A 16728-nucleotide genomic window follows, 5' to 3' on the forward strand; every position below is an offset into this window, starting at 1 on the left:
TATATATATATATATATATATATATATATATATATATATATATATATATATATATATATATATATATATATATATATATATATATATATATAGGCTAACAATATACTAATGATCTTATTGTCAGGTTTAAGTTTTATGTGGACCGTTATTTTGTCATTCTCTTCTGTTTACTTCACTTCCTGTTTCAACGCGATTTAGTTTCGGTTTTATTGGTTTCTGAATATGACCTCCTTACATCGTAACCGCATATATATATATATATATGGTAATACCGCATACCGTGCTATTGAGCCACTCAAAATTACCGCAAGGGAAATTCCTTAACCGTGACAGCCCAAGATTCAATTAAATAAATATATGCACTGTGGGTTTAGTATGCACAAAACCATATGATTACTTGCATTTGATATTTTATTTGAACCAATTATTATTGCCTCGTTGCTATTATATATGTATTTCAAGCCTATAAAAGTCTATTGTTTGCTTGGGTCTATTTTTATTACCACAAAAAAAAAAAGTTATGATTAAGTGATTAAATCAACAGAATAATCGACCGATTACTCCATTACCAAAATAATTGTTAGTGACAGCCCTAGTCTGTCTTTAAAAATATTTCACTTTAGCTTTTTTATTTCAGTTTTAGTAATTTTGGCATTTCAACTTAAAAATAAAATGTAAATTGTGCCTTGAGGAGTAACTCCAACTTTATTTCGAATGACGACAACGATTTTAATAGTTTTAGTAAACAATACTGAAAATACCACTTACACACTTGGCTGCAGCATTGCCTCCAAGTCAAAAGTTATGAATGGTGTATTAAAGGGATGGTTCACCCAAAACTGAAAATTCTGTCATTAATGGTCTTACGGGTATATAAACTAAATGTCTTTAAACTACTTATAATCCTATTACCATTGTTATGCTATATTTTTCATTCCTTTAACTAGAGTAATGACTATCATATTATTCAGAATGACACCACTGACTTGTAATGACAGAGCAAATTACATGGCTGACTAAATTACAGTGGGGCAAAAAAGTATTTAGTCAGCCACCAATTGTGCAAGTTCTCCCACTTAAAAAGATGAGAGAGGCCTGTAATTTTCATCATAGGTATACCTCAACTATGAGAGACAAAACGAGAAAAAAAATCCAGAAAATCACATTGTTGGATTTTTAAAGAATTAATTGGTAAATTCCTCGGTAAAATAAGTATTTGGTCACCTACAAACAAGCAAGATTTCTGGCTCTCACAGAGCTGTAACTTCTTCTTTAAAAGACGCCTCTGTCCTCCACTCGTTATCTGTATTAATGGAATCTGTTTGAACTCGTTATCAGTATAAAAGACATCTGTCCACAACCTCAAACAGTCCAACTCCAAACTCCACCATGGCCAAGACCAAAGAGCTGTCAAAGGACACCAGAAACAAAATTGTAGACCTGCACCAGGCTGGGAAGACTGAATCTGCAATAGGTAAGCAGCTTGGTGTGAAGAAATCAACTGTGGGAGCAATTATTAGAAAATGGAAGACATACAAGACCACTGATAATCTCCCTCGATCTGGGGCTCCACGCAAGATCTCACCCTGTGGGGTCAAAATGATCAAAAGAACTGTGAGCAAAAACCCCAGAACCACACGAGGGGACCTAGTGAATGACCTGCAGAGAGCTGGGACCAAAGTAACAAAGGCTACCATCAGTAACACACTGCGCCGCCAGGGACTCAAATCCTGCAGTGCCAGGCGTGTCCCCTGCTTAAGCCAGTACATGTCCGGGCCCGTCTGAAGTTTGCTAGAGAGCATTTGGATGATCCAGAAGAGGATTGGGAGAATGTCATATGGTCAGATGAAACCAAAATAAAACTTTTTGGTAAAAACTCAACTTGTCGTGTTTGGAGGAGAAAGAATGCTGAGTTGCATCCAAAGAACACCATACCTACTGTGAAGCATGGGGTGGAAACATCATGCTTTGGGGCTGTTTTCTGCAAAGGGACCAGGACGACTGATCCGTGTAAGCGAAAGAATGAATGGGGCCATGTATCGTGAGATTTTGAGTGAAAACCTCCTTCCATCAGCAAGGGCATTGAAGATGAAAGCGTGGCTGGGTCTTTCAGCATGACAATGATCCCAAACACACCGCCCGGCAACGAAGGAGTGGCTTCGTAGAAGCATTTCAAGGTCCTGGAGTGGCCTAGCCAGTCTCCAGATCTCAACCCCATCGAAAATCTTTGGAGGGAGTTGAAAGTCCGTGTTGCCCAGTGACAGCCCCAAAACATTACTGCTCTAGAGGAGATCTGCATGGAGGAATGTGCCAAAATACCAGCAACAGTGTGTGAAAACCTTGTGAAGACTTAGAGAAAATGTTTGACCTCTGTCATTGCCAACAAAGGGTATATAACAAAGTATTGAGATGAAATTTTGTTATTGACCAAATACTTATTTTCCACCATAATTTGCAAATAAATTCTTTAAAAATCCTACAATGAGATTTTCTGGATTTTTTTTTCTCATTTTGTCTCTCATAGTTGAGGTATACCTATGATGAAAATTACAGGCCTCTCTCATCTTTTTAAGTGGGAGAACTCGCACAATTGGTGGCAGACTAAATACTTTTTTGCCCCACTGTATGTGAAAATTAGCTAGATAAAATTAAATAATTAGCTACTGTTCACTAAAAGAAAGAACCCAAATCAGTCCAGATATCTAATATCAGTGAGAGAGTAAGGTCAAATGCTGTTGGCCTGCTATGCTGCAACTGATTCACCCCTTACAAGACTCACTGTCTGAGTGGTTCTAATGCCATTATCCACTTTAAGGCTTATCTGAGATCTTTCTAAAGTGATTCAGACAGACTGAAATCAGGACACTGAGAAGAGCTGAATTGTTTTCAAGTAAAAAGGGCAAGAATCTGTCACTCCTCCAGAAACCACATCCAACAATCAACAATACATACTTCAGCATTCAATGAGCATGCCGTTTTGTGTATTGCTAATGCTAATGTGTGGTCTAAATGCTATGACCTACATTCATGCCTGCAACTAGGGCATGATCTCAATGAACAATTGTAACACTTAATAAAGCAGAAAATATTTTCCTATCCTAGATGAGACTCAAATGTATTCAAATCAAAAACATTTTGATTTTAATTGAAATTATTTAATTTAATTATATTATAAATATTTAGTATATAATCCATACATTAGATATTTTAAATCTAAAGCAAATTATTTTAAATATCCAAATAAGAGAAATATAATAAGCAACGTAATTTATAAAGTAAATAAGTATTAGTAGTAAAAAAGTAACAAGACATTTACAATAAAAAAAAATAAACTGAACATTTTATACTTTCCAAGCCAATCTAGCTTGTGGAAAGTTTCAGGATTTCTTGGCCGCTATGAATGTTTAGTTCTGGGTTACTCCCTGTAGATCTTTATAAATCAGGGTTGATCTAACCAAAGGTCTAATCTGGTTTTTAGGGATATCCCTAGTCCCCATAATGCATCTGACCCCATAATTTCATTCCATAACATGCAAACCCAACAACAAATATAACTAGGGATGCACCGATGTATCGGCCGCCGATATTTATTTTTGATTATTTTAAAGCCATCGGCATATCGGAAATAGCATGAAAAGGGCCGATACCGATGGTTTATTAATTAACTGCATGGAGACAATCAGTTGCATGTCTGAGTTTGTGAGTGTTTGTGCGCATCTCAAATGTGTATGTGCGCGGAGAGTTTGTGTGTTTGTTCGCGTCTCTCTCATATATATATATATATATTACACACACACTATTACACACACACACACACAGTGCCCTCCAAAAGTATTGGAACAGTAAAGACAAAATTGCTCTGTTGTCTGTGGAGTCAAGACATTTACAAATATGATTAAAAGATGAATGAGACAAAACTACAGAATGTCACATTTCATTATTGGGTGATTCAACACAGACGTTTTACCAGCTAAGAAGTTCAGCACTTTTAGAGTTTCATCAATCTATCTGATGTGAGCAGAAGTATTGGAGCAGTTGCCTCGCAGGTCTTAAGTGATCAGCTGTGTCCTGTTGCATTAATTCTTCAGATATTAAAATCAGGGAATGTGTCGTATCAGTTATATCCATTACTTTTGCATTCTGAATCTTGCATTCGATGATGACACACACAAACCAGGATGAAGATGAGGGAGCTGACGTTGAGAGAAAAGCAAGCAATTTGGATACTAAAAGAAAAGAGGAAGTCAGTTAGAGCTCTAGCAAAAACAAAGAGCATGGAGAAATCAAGAGTTTGCGACACCAGCAACCAACAACGACCTGATCGGCTGAGAAAACAACAGTAGTTGATGACAGACAAATCATAGAAGCTGTGAAAATGAATCATAAAAGACGTGTCTGTAAAATCACCAACAACTTCCAGAAACCTGAGGTGATGCTCTGACAATCTACTGTCCTCAGGAGACTTTGACACAGAATTACAGATGCTACACAGCAAGATACAAACCTCTGACCAGCTCCAGAAATAGAAAGGCAAGATTAGAGTTTGCAAAAAAGCCAGAAGAGTTTTGGAACTGTGTTTATGGACCGATGAAACAAAGATGAACCTTTATCGAAGTGATGGGAAAGCAAAAATGTGGAGAAAAAAAGGGAACTGCAATGATCCCAAGCATACAGCCTCATCTGTAAAGCATGGTGGAGGTGGTGTCATGGCATGGGCATGTATGGCTGCCTCTGGAACAGACCCTCTCAACTCTACTGATGACTTAATGTGCGATGACAGTAGCAGAATGAATTTGGAAGGGTACCAAACCATCTTGCCTACCAATATTCAAGAAAATGCCACCAGATTCATTGGGAAGTGCTTCATATTGCATCAGGACAATGACCCAAAACACCCTGCCAGTTCAGTCAAGGAATTTATAAGGGCAAAGAAATGGAAAGTCTTAGATTGCCCAAGTCAGTCTCCAGATTTAAATCCGATTGAACATGAATTTCACCAGCTGAGAGGAGAGTAAAGGCAGAAACTCCCCAAAACAAGCAACAATTGGAATTGACTGCATTAAAGGCTGGGGAAAGTATTTCAAAGGATGAGAGCAAGAGTCTGGTGATGTCTATGGGTCACAGACTCACTGCTGTGATTGTGCGCAAGGGATCTGCAACTAAATAATAGCTTTTAATTTTTTATATCTGTCTTGTTCAACTGTCCCAATATTTATGCTCACATCAATGAGTGGGATGAACTCTAAAAGTGCTGTTCTTTTTATTTGGTAAAACATGTATGTGTTGAAATGGCTAATAATAAAATGTGACATCCTGTAGTTTTGTCTCATATTCATCTTTTCATCATATTTGAAAATGTCTTGACTCCACAGCCAACAGAACAATTTTGTCTTCACTGTTCCAATACTTTTGGAGGGCACTGTATATAGGCCGGTATTTTTTCTACTCAAACTGGTTTTGGAAAAGCAATAATACAGAGGAACAGGAACAGAAACTTGTAAATACCAGTTCTGCTCGGAGTGAAACAATCAATCAGTTTTTAATATCGGAATCTGCCAAAAAATCACCCCAAAAAATCCTATCGGTGCATCCCTAAATATAACCCATGCACAACTCCTGCAGTGAACCTATTAAAACAAAAACACTTATCCCCTTAATGCCGTTGCACAATGTGAGCGATTATGGGGCCATATGATTGTTTGTGATCCAATTTGAGCGCCTATTCACCCTGCACTAATGTCAGTTTCCCGCTTTTGTTTAGTTCTGGTGGGCCTTCAAGATTTCAGCCGCAGGAAATGACACCCACCTCTTCTGGTGCGCCTTAAACAATAGAGCCATATTTTACATGACATTTGCGACTCCTGCTCTGACCAGAAAAAGGTTGCGTCTACGAAAAGAAACAACATTTATATCAATCCTGCCGTGACTTCTGCACATTCACTCATCCTACAGTGGACTCACCAGCGCTTTCTTCTCACACAGAGTGTAAACGGCCTCCAGTTTGGGGTCGCTGTGCAGGGGGTGCGTGTACATCCTGTGCTCGAACGCCTCCACCTTCTGAATGACCTTTTTCAGCGCTGGATCCTTGATGCCCATGTCGTCTATGGGATCTAGCAGAGGAATGCCATCTGGGAAACGTTTCTGCACCTCCTGGAAACCACAAACAGAAGCAGTCATGTGCTTTTATCTTTAAAATCTTTGAAATTACTATAAATCACTATCATTCAACACCTTCCATTAGGAGATCAGTTGAGATGGTCCAACAGAAAAAGATTACAAGATTAAACAATTTGTTACGCTCTGCATTGAAAAAAACAGCAGAGATGTGTCTTAATTTTTTGTAGTGTAGTATGTGAGGCAGTGTGCAAACAGTAGTAGTATGCTACAGTGTCATTTGAAGTTCATTTGTTAGTGATTTCTTAAAAGGCTTCTGCAGGTTTATGAAGGTAAATTTAAAAACTTAAGACCATCATTTAAAGACAAGTTAACATAAATAATATTTCTAAAAACACTTTGCTAAGGGGTAACAAGTTAAATTTTTTTAATTAGATTATATTAGTTAGACCAATCTACGTTTTTATGTACTGTGACTTAAAAAAAAAAAAAAGTTACAACCAGTTTTGAAGGGAAAAAAAACAAAAAAAATGGCATGTCTAACTTGTAAGACTAATCTAAGCTTTTTTTTTTTTTTTTGGTTTAGTCATGTTTTGATGGACTAAAAGGTCTGGGAATTTTAGTCTAGTTTCAGTCTATGAAAACTTATATTATATTTTAGTCATACTGCATAATAGTTCAACTAGAATTTTGAGCAACATAATTGTGATTATTAAATCACAATACTGATCATGAATGTCATTCGAGAATTTTCATCAGAATTATTGCATATTATTGCATTATGAGCTCAAATGAAGAGAAAGTCAACTTCAGACTTAAATAATAAATATTACTAGGGGTGGCTCAATACCACTTTTTCAGAACCGATACCAAAAATTCTGAGTATTGGCCGATACCAGCACAGTTTTTTTTTTTTTTTTTTTTAAATCGGTGTAGAAGTTTTAATAGCTGTTGAACTGATCATCACTCTTTTGTGTTACACACAATCTACTAATAATAGACAAACTCTCTTATAAAGAAAAAATAACAAAATGCAAAAAAAATACATAATCTATGACAAAAATTCTATGATAAACTAGGTTAGTGGATAATTCAGTAGCAAAAGTTACTCTAGAAAAATCATGAGTTATTTTTTATAAAATCTAAACTTTTAGTGAAAAAAAAAACATTTAGTGGGGAACAAATAAAAGTGAGTAAGTGTTGGACTAAATCTGGTAAAAATGTTACACATTGCTCTTTGTATGGTTGTAAAATAGCCTACATTCATGAAAAAAGTAATATATTTATCTATAAATATATAGGGCCTACTATAAAATTAAAAGGCATTTCTTTTAAATGTATAGCACAGTAGAAACATATTATAGATAAGACGAACAAGAAAGGCTATTAATAATCTGTCATTGTGCAAAAGTATTATGATACGAAAGGCTATTATGATACATCCCGTGTGCAGAATGATGCACTTAAAGCAGCACGGAGTAACAGCGCGCAGCGCTACGCATAGAGAAGTTCAAAGCACAAAGGGAAGAGACATTTATGCATAGTGTAACCTGTGCGATAGTTTGAGCATTTTCTTTTAACAGTTTTAAATCTCAGTTACTGTGCTCGTGAAGAACAATTTATAGTGCTACTCCAGTGTTGTGATCTAACATGGCAAAAATGAACATGATTTAGAAACAAAATGAAACTCCAGCAAGATAAAGTCCTTTTATGCAAAACCATTTATCTTTATTTACAGATCAAGTATAATATTAGGAACATTTAAAAATCTTGCAGAGAGTTTCATCGTCTCGACTCTAGTAACCGAACACAGCACGCAGTTTGAATGCTGAATGGAGGATGACAGACAGCCGCAGCGGAGAGAAGAGTTTACATCAACTTGACTTAAATATTCATCTGTACCTCACATTAAACTATGGAACAGCTTCAGAACACTTGGAATATAGTGCACGAAAACTTTATGGTGCTTTATGATGTTTTTGTGGCTTCCGTGGGGCTTAACAATAACACAGAATATCGGATTTGTATCGGTCTCGTCTGACCGATACCCCGATCCGGCAGAAAATGCCAGTATCGGAGCGATACCGATACTGGATATCAGACCGGCGCACCCCTAAATATTGCATTATCAAAATAGTAAAAGTCAAAAGCTTCTCTCAAACGCTAAAACAATGAAATTCCTAATATTAATTGCATTAACTGCAAACTATAATTCTTGTTTTTCAATTACAACAACTTTATATTGTGGCACGCAGCTTGTGTAAGAACATTTACTCAGCAGCCACAATCGCAAAAAATATAATCAAGATGTTTGGACGTATTAGAGTTCATCACTAAGAAGGTTTGATGGCAGATTTATGCAAAAGGCAGGCCGTGTGAAGGAGCACAGACTGACTGTAATACATTCAAGCAGAATATCTCAGTGGAGATGACTGAACTTCAATGTTTGTTGATGTCATTGTTGATGACTAATAGCCAAGATGTGAAGAAAGATATTGGGCAGATGATCACATTTTTAATTGACTCATGTAATAAGGACATTATTATTATTATTATTATTTTTTTAAATAAATAGTACGAATAGTATGTCATTACAAATCTACCCATTGTGTGCTGACCTGTATGGATTTGAGCATGCTCTGTCGGTTGTCGTACGGCCGCAGATCTTTGGGGATGTAGAGGCGCACAGAGCTGATGGAGGTGATGAGATGAAGAATCACAGGAACAACCTGAACGACAAACAAACAGCTCTGATTGGACGAACCTTTTTTGGCTGCCTCTGGCATGAAGAACTTAACACCATGGCCATATATGACCAAAACTGCAGCAAGAAGCTGGAGGGTCAATCTAAACACATTCAGCAGGACCAGAGTAGACATAAAGCAGAGTTTACAAGCCCACGGAGATTGGGAAGAAAAACAAGAACCATCAGCTTAAGCCATCCAGCCTCAAACCTCTGGAACTCCAGCTAAATCGCTTAAAGTTTGAGGAAAGAGGTCAAAAAAGGAAAACAATGACAAAAACACTGCAATCACAGTTGTAACAAGGTGCTTTGTGATTTTTATGCTTTGCGACAGACATGTTTCTCTAGAAGATTATGCTGTAAAAACGCAATAAGCACCAGCATTTTGAGCTCCAGGCAATTGACATCAAAATCTTCCCATAATATGGGAAGTCCCCATATTCCACAAAATAGGGTCAGTCTGCTGAATTTGGATTAAACTAAAGTTGCCAACATGATTAAAAATGTATTTAATATTGATTTTGGTTGTTATTGTTAACAAAAAAAAAAGGTATTTTAAATAAAGCTGAAATACAGTAATATTAAACGTAAAACTTGAAAAAAAAATGAACATTTGAAGTACATTACATGTACATTTCATAACATTACAAAAACAAAGCTATATAGAAAAAACAAAAGACATTAGTACAAAAAATTGATAAACTTGAAAATATAAAAATTAAAGCCATTTCACAAAACATTAATAATTACTATAATACATAAATAATACTAAAATAACATTATTTACTGTTTAACACTGAGTTACAAGCCTTACAATGGGGTAAGCGGGTGTTTTTTGTCAACAGTCCAGAAGATGTGAAATAAAGTGCATGCATCCATAATAAAACGTCCCTCACACGGCTCCGGAGCATGAATAAAGGCCTCCTGTAGCGAATCCATGCGTTTTTGTAAGAAAAATATCCATATTTCAAACGTAATAAACACTTTTCTCTCACTTCCGCTATCTGTCGTACATGGAAGCCGTTCTGGCGGATGACGTAGGACGTATGCGTCGTGCGCGTGTCTCTGATATGCTAGTCTGATGAGTTTGCTAAAGTAAGGAAAATTTGCTTCCTTCGCTCCTGTAAACAAAGGAAAACCAGTCTCCTCTTTGCTTATATCGAAATCCTCAGACATTTTCCTTTATAAATCCTCGTTTTGTGCATCTAATTCGTGACCGTCGTTTTGTTTTGTTCTCTCTCCGCGTTCGTCACTAATCACGCAACACCGACGTCATCCACCGGAGCAGCAGATGAAATGAGAGAGAAGTGTTTATTACATTTGATTTATTGATATCCCCACCCCCTCCCCCCCAAAGGGCCAGGACAATTTTTAATATAACTCCGATTGGATTAGTCTGAAAAAAGAAAGTCACATACACCTAGGATGCTTTGAGGGCGAGTAAAACACAGACTAATTTTCATTTCTGGGTGAACTAACCCTTTAAGTTCGGGCTGCATGTATTATAGCTATGGCCTCTGTTCTCAGTCGGTTTTGGTGGATTCCTGTACATGGTTGAGGTAAGCCATGTTTCTACATAAAATCTAGGCTGGTGTGGCATTTCTGGGTCATGTTCGCCATCAAATTCCAAGTGTCACACTCCTACCTGCATCTCGCCCTTTTCTCCTGGGCCTGCTGGTTTGGCTACCTCCGTGGCTGCGTTCTTCACGCTGTCTTTGCTGCAGTGGAGCAGAACCTCCACCACAAATAACGGGTCAGCATCCCCAATTCCAACCTACAACAACACAGACATTACTTTTTTTTTCTCCACCAAAAACAGTCATAATCCAGTTTTTCACAAAATGTCCACTTTACAAATGAAGTAGTTCATGTTTTTTTTTTGCTGATGGCAAATTAAGTGCCAAGCGTTGATGTATTCATGTCACCATGACTGATGTCAGAAACCTGCAGAGGTTCAGAATGAGTCACTTTTGCAGCTTAGTTTCATAATTTATTTTTTTTTACTTGGAAGTCTTGGGTTCTACAAGTCACAATGTTTATATAGATACATCTATCTCATAAGATTAAGTAAAATTTGATTCCTCAAAATACATGACCCCTTTTAATACATTTGAGTTGGACACTTTAAGCACAAAGAGCATATGGCAATACCTTGACATTTGTCTTCTTGTGAAAATTGACGACTAAGCCCCAACCGAAATCCAGATCTTCTTTTTTCACCTGGATATGAAAAACCAAAGAGTGTTTAGCATTTTTAGTGTCTCAACAAACCAAGAAAACCAAGTCTGTGACGGCTACACCTTCCAACAAAAGTTGTTAGTTTGAATTGGCTGAAACATTAACCGTATTTGTGTGCACAGAAAAAGCCGCTGGACATTTACCCTGACCAGTCTGCCCGGCTGCAGGAAGGGCAGGCAGTATCTAGGTTTGTGAATAAATTCCTCAATTTCTTTGCCCAGTTTGGACAGCTGCTGACGGATCTTGTAGTAGGTCACCACGCTCTCTTCATTAGGGATTCGAATTGCATTATACTCCTCCTCCAGCTTTTTCATCTCTGTGGGAATCACAGAAACAGAAATTAAGATAGGAATGATAAAAAAAACAAAAACAAACACTCAACTAGTTCTGAAAGCTGTGACAACCCAATTACTGATTATATGTGAATTTTAACTGTTGAGTTGTTCTAAACCCACAACCAAGTTTAGGCTTTTCTGTGAAACACAAAAGAAAATATTTTGATGAATGTTCCTGCTGCTCTTTTCCACAGATAATAACAATGGTGAATAAACTACAGAATTTTAACTATGAGAAACATTCTCATAGAAACAATATTCAATCATAATAGTTCTTACTCTCCACAACACCAGGCACGGCTCTATAGTGCTGGAACTGGTAGAAGGATTTCTCCAGCATGTACTCTGGGTTGATCTCCTCCACACGCAGTAGATTGAGCACCATGTTGTAGGTCAGGTGGAACGCACTGTTCAGAGGATCTGCCGAACCCTACGAGAATAAAAGAGGCTACTGAATAAATCATGAATGTGACATGAATCCAATGCAATCCACTGACACCCATATGGTGCGAGTAAGTCGAGGTAAACAAGCACTGTTTTAAAATGGATTCAAAATGTTAAATTGAAGAAATAAATCAGTAAAAAACTAATTAAAATACTCAAGGTATGTGCTTAAATAAGATTCAGTTACTTAATTTTAATTTATTCAATGTACTAATATTATATAATAAAAAGCTCTTTTAACATCATAAAGTTTCACACTGCACAAATACATGAAAAATGACATGCAAACACATTCATGAACATAAAATAGGTGAATCAGAATTTTGAATTGATTCCCTAAAACAGTTTGAACTGATTCACAGAAGCAGTTTTAATACTAACGTATCAGATGCTATTACAACATTACTGCTATTAAAATGTCTTAATGGCCAAATTAAAAGCTCACTAAAATCATTGCAATATTTTATCTTCATATTTGATAATATAGTATCAGCTAAATCAAACATATTGTGAATATTCAAATGATCACCAGGGTTGCCAGGTTTTCACAGCAAATCCCTCCCAATTGCTACGCTGCGTTTCGAGGGGGGTCCCCCGGTAAAATGCTTTTTTTTTTTTGGTGGGGCTAAAAATCACGTTATTATGGTCACTTCAACCCACGGACATGAAAAACGGCAACGGTGCTAAAGTAGCGAAATTCCGCGGGAAAACTGCGGACTTGCCGACACTGATAATCACCTATTGTAATCTCTTCTTTATACATTTTACTCTCTTGAAAATTACGGTGTTTAAAATAAAATAAAAAGCTTGTGCAAGACATACATCTCTCAAAAATTCCACAACACCAATAGAAGAATATAATGGTAACACTTTACAATAAGGTTGTATTAGTTAACACTAGTTAACGCATTAGTTAACGCATTAGTTAACATGAACTAACAGTGAATAACGCATCTGTTCAGCATTACTTAATCTTTGTTCATGTTAACTTATTCATATACTAACGTGTTAGTTAATGCATTAGTTAACACGAACTAATAATGAACTAGCAATGAACAACTCCACTGTTCAGGATTACTTAATGTTTTGTTAATGTTCATTTATACATTTACTAATGCATCTCTTTACATTAACAGATTAACTAGTTAACGTTGTGGTTAATGCATTAGATAAAATAAACAAAAAAAATAATACCACATCTGTTCAGCATTTGCTCATGTTGACATATACTAATGCTTCTCTTCACATTAACAACTTAATTAGTGAATGCTGATTAATATATTAGTTAACATGAACTAAAAATGAACAATGTATCTGTTCAGCATTACTTAATCTTTGCTCATGTTAACATTCATATACTAATGCATTAGTTCATGCATTAGTTAACATGAACTAACAATGAACTATGCCTGTAAACAGATTTTTTTAAATTATACTACATACAGTATATACACAAGTTTGTTTAGCAGCTAACACACAATGGATAAACAATAAGCATTACTCTTCACCACTGTAACATTTAAAGTTCACGTTCACAGTCTCCACAACTTCATCCGAACCTTTTTCTTTTTTATTCGCGAACTTTCGGTAGAAAAAAAGATATCCAAATATTATTATCGCCATTTCTTCTTGCACGTCGTCCGCCATTTGTTTACTCTAATGTCACGTTTGTCTGCGCGAGATTACCTGCGTTCACAGTCATGATTTGTGATTTTGATGTGTGTGGTGTGGTGTGCTGTCACACTATAGGAACAAAACTGTTAAATCTGTTTATTATTATTTTTTTTATTATTTGTTAGTGGTAGGCCTAAATCTAATAAACAGTGTACAAATGTTAGTTAAATGTTAGTTAATGTTGGACTAGTGTACACTTTACAATAAGGTTCACAAATTCCCTTAATAAATGTTTTGTTAGTGGTAAGTCATGTTAATAAACAGCCTACAAACATGAGAAACACTATCAGTTGATGTTTAGTTGGTTTCCAAGTTTACCAATAGCCCATCAGTGCCCAAATGGGAAGTTGGTATTGTCTATCCATTGTGTGTTAGCTGCTAAACAAACTTATGTGTATATACTGCATGTATATAATTAAATAAAGCTTATTAAATAAAGCTATTTACAAGCATAGTTCATTGTTAGTTCATGTTAACTAATGCCGAACAGATACGTTGTTAATTTTTAGTACATCTTAACTAATATATTAATCAGCATTAACTAATTAAGTTGTTAATGTGAAGAGAAGCATTAGTATATAAGTCAACATGAGCAAATGCTGAACATTCGAGTTGATTATTGTTAGTTCATGGTAACGAATGCATTAACTAATATTAACTAATACAACCTTATTGTAAAGTGTTACCAATATAATTTACAACAATCAACCACTGAAGACTTTTTTAAAGGGTCACGAAACCCCAGACTACTTTTTCTAAGATTTTAGCAGAGGTGTTTGCGTTGCACATCATAGAAAACAATGTTAGCATCCGATCATTTTAACTGTTGGAGAAAACTGGTTAACTTTAAGCTTTTTTGCGCTATTTTCATCTTCTGGGCTTTAAATCTACATCGTGTTGATGTCACAATTTGTGATGTGGCAATGGACCATAGTACATCGATGACGCGTCGGTGCAACAGCGCATTCATATGTTTTTGATGCAGAGTGCAAATGGCTGTGCATTTATTTGTGTTAACTCAAATGAGAGGGAAATGAAACTGTCTGAACCCGAAGCTGTGTGTGTTTTATGTCCCCCCTCTTTCCCCTCCGCTCCACGCCCACTTTTTTAGCATTTTTTTAAAACTGTGGCGAGAACTAACCAGTGCTGAAACAGGGGGTTTCATGACCCTTTAAACATCTAAGTTTAAAAATCTATTGACCACACGAAGAGTAAGAAAACCACACAGCTCAGTCTATTAATCAACAGGTTTTGCAACAAAGAGCACGACTTGGAGGAGAAAATTGAGAAGGCACTACAGATGTGCCAGTCGATTAATGACATTCTAGTATTCTCTTGGAAACGTTACAGCAGAACCATGATGAAATACAACTCAAATTCAGTCAGGAAGGCATTGAGCAATACTGTTATGGATCCCAAGCAGAGATGGGATGCTTCAGAGGGGGGAACGGGAGTCCGCAGAGACGAATTCTGGCAAGCATGCGTGAGAGGCCGAGAGTGCTTATGGACTTCTTGTTAAAGAGTGTATTAATGAATGAGACGGCCCCTTACAGAGGGTACCAAAGCTTAGTGGGGGGATAAAGGGTTTAGGATCAGAGAGTTTTTGCGTCAGTGTGTTGGCTGTCACCTGAACATAACGTGTGGAGAACTGCTTAAAGGAACAGTTCACCCAAAAACTAAATCAGTCATCATGTTCGATTTGGAGAGTTACCTTCAGTAACTGTTTGCCCACCGCAGGGCTCATCTTCTCATCCACCATGAAAATGACTATTCCCCTCTCGTCCATTCCTCTTCTGCCAGCACGTCCTGACATCTGGATATACTCTCCTGAGGTGATCTAATGTGGAGGGTTGAAAAAAAAAAGAAAAAGAACTTTACTTACTGCAGCACTTGGAAACAAAAAACAAAAATAAAGCAATAAAACAAGCACTGCAAAAATGTTTGTACTTTTAATAGACAATGTAAGAAAACCAGCAAAAACATCTTAATTGGTTAAAGATAGCTTACTATATACAGATTTTTTTGTATTTAACAGTATAGTACGCATAATTTCACAGTAAATACGGTTTCTGAACATCTACTCCAAAAACCTATCAAATTATACTGAACAAGGCAATATAGGCAGTTTATAGTAAAATTTTATTTACAATAAACCAACTGTAAAAGAAGAATCCCAAAAGTATGGTGAATCACTTTCAATAGATTATTTAAATAACGTTTCTTATTTTTGTTATCGATTATTTACTTTTTGTTCCATTTTGTGTGTAGTTAATGTTTATAGAAATCTAGTAGTTAATGAAATATAGCTATGAAACTGTAAAATCACCAGGGACCAAAATTGATTAATTGTTCACTATAAAACCAGGAATGGGTATTTTAAGAATGTAAACGGAGTCAATTTTAATTTCTTGTTAAATGGAGGTCAAATCACTTTCCCCACATTTTTTTAAATGTTTTTGAAAGACATATCTTGACTGCATTTACTTGATCAAAAATGGAGTAAAAGACTAATGGTGAAATATAATTAGAGATCGACCAATATATCGATTTACAGATATTTTCCCGATATTTAAGCATTTTATGGTAAAATAATCGGATATTGGTTTTGTAATACCAGATTCACCGATAAATACCGCCATCTTGAGGGTGTTTGGAGAATTGTGCGCAGGATCGCTATTGCAGCGTGTCTGAGGGGAGATGAGACAACAACGGTGTGTAGGTAGCCTGCTTGATTTGCTGTAGTTAGTAAACTTTATTTAACATAACAGCCATTAATGCACAAATTAGATGCATTACTTAAATGCCTGATATGCAGTTTATGCAGCTTGGCTCTATGAAATAGAGAACTCACGGAGTCACATAAAATAACCCGTAGGTCTGTCCCTATAAAGACGTAACTATGCATGAATTAAATAATATGCAGCCATGAATGAGCGCATGTTGGAAATAAAAGTGCTGTATATGCACAGCCACCGCATGTAACTTTTAACAAGATTCACTTGTATAAAACACTCTAAATTATATTAACTCTATGGAAATTAATTATTTATTATCTCCGTGAGCGATCGCAGTTTGAGTGTAGTTCTGTGAAAATGCATAGATAAACCGCAATGTCAGCAGGCATTTCATAATCTAGAATGACAAAAATATATGAATAATTCTGATATAACATACCAGTTG

General features: G+C 36.3%; 1 protein-coding gene across 2 annotated transcripts in view; it reads right to left on the reverse strand.

The window, feature by feature from the left end:
- Nucleotides 1-16728, reverse strand: part of mtrex (Mtr4 exosome RNA helicase) — a 42505-nt gene that overhangs the window by 10572 nt on the left and 15205 nt on the right. For both annotated transcript variants that reach the window (XM_058788604.1, XM_058788605.1), the window contains exons 15-21: nucleotides 15260-15385; nucleotides 11710-11860; nucleotides 11239-11411; nucleotides 11009-11077; nucleotides 10503-10631; nucleotides 8733-8843; nucleotides 5962-6150 (exon numbers count right to left, since the gene is read on the reverse strand). In XM_058788604.1, the coding sequence (XP_058644587.1) occupies nucleotides 5962-6150; nucleotides 8733-8843; nucleotides 10503-10631; nucleotides 11009-11077; nucleotides 11239-11411; nucleotides 11710-11860; nucleotides 15260-15385 (948 nt within the window). The remainder of the gene's footprint in view (nucleotides 1-5961; nucleotides 6151-8732; nucleotides 8844-10502; nucleotides 10632-11008; nucleotides 11078-11238; nucleotides 11412-11709; nucleotides 11861-15259; nucleotides 15386-16728) is intronic.

This window comes from Onychostoma macrolepis, chromosome 10, assembly GCF_012432095.1.
Source record: "Onychostoma macrolepis isolate SWU-2019 chromosome 10, ASM1243209v1, whole genome shotgun sequence".
In the NCBI taxonomy this organism is placed as follows: domain Eukaryota; kingdom Metazoa; phylum Chordata; class Actinopteri; order Cypriniformes; family Cyprinidae; genus Onychostoma; species Onychostoma macrolepis.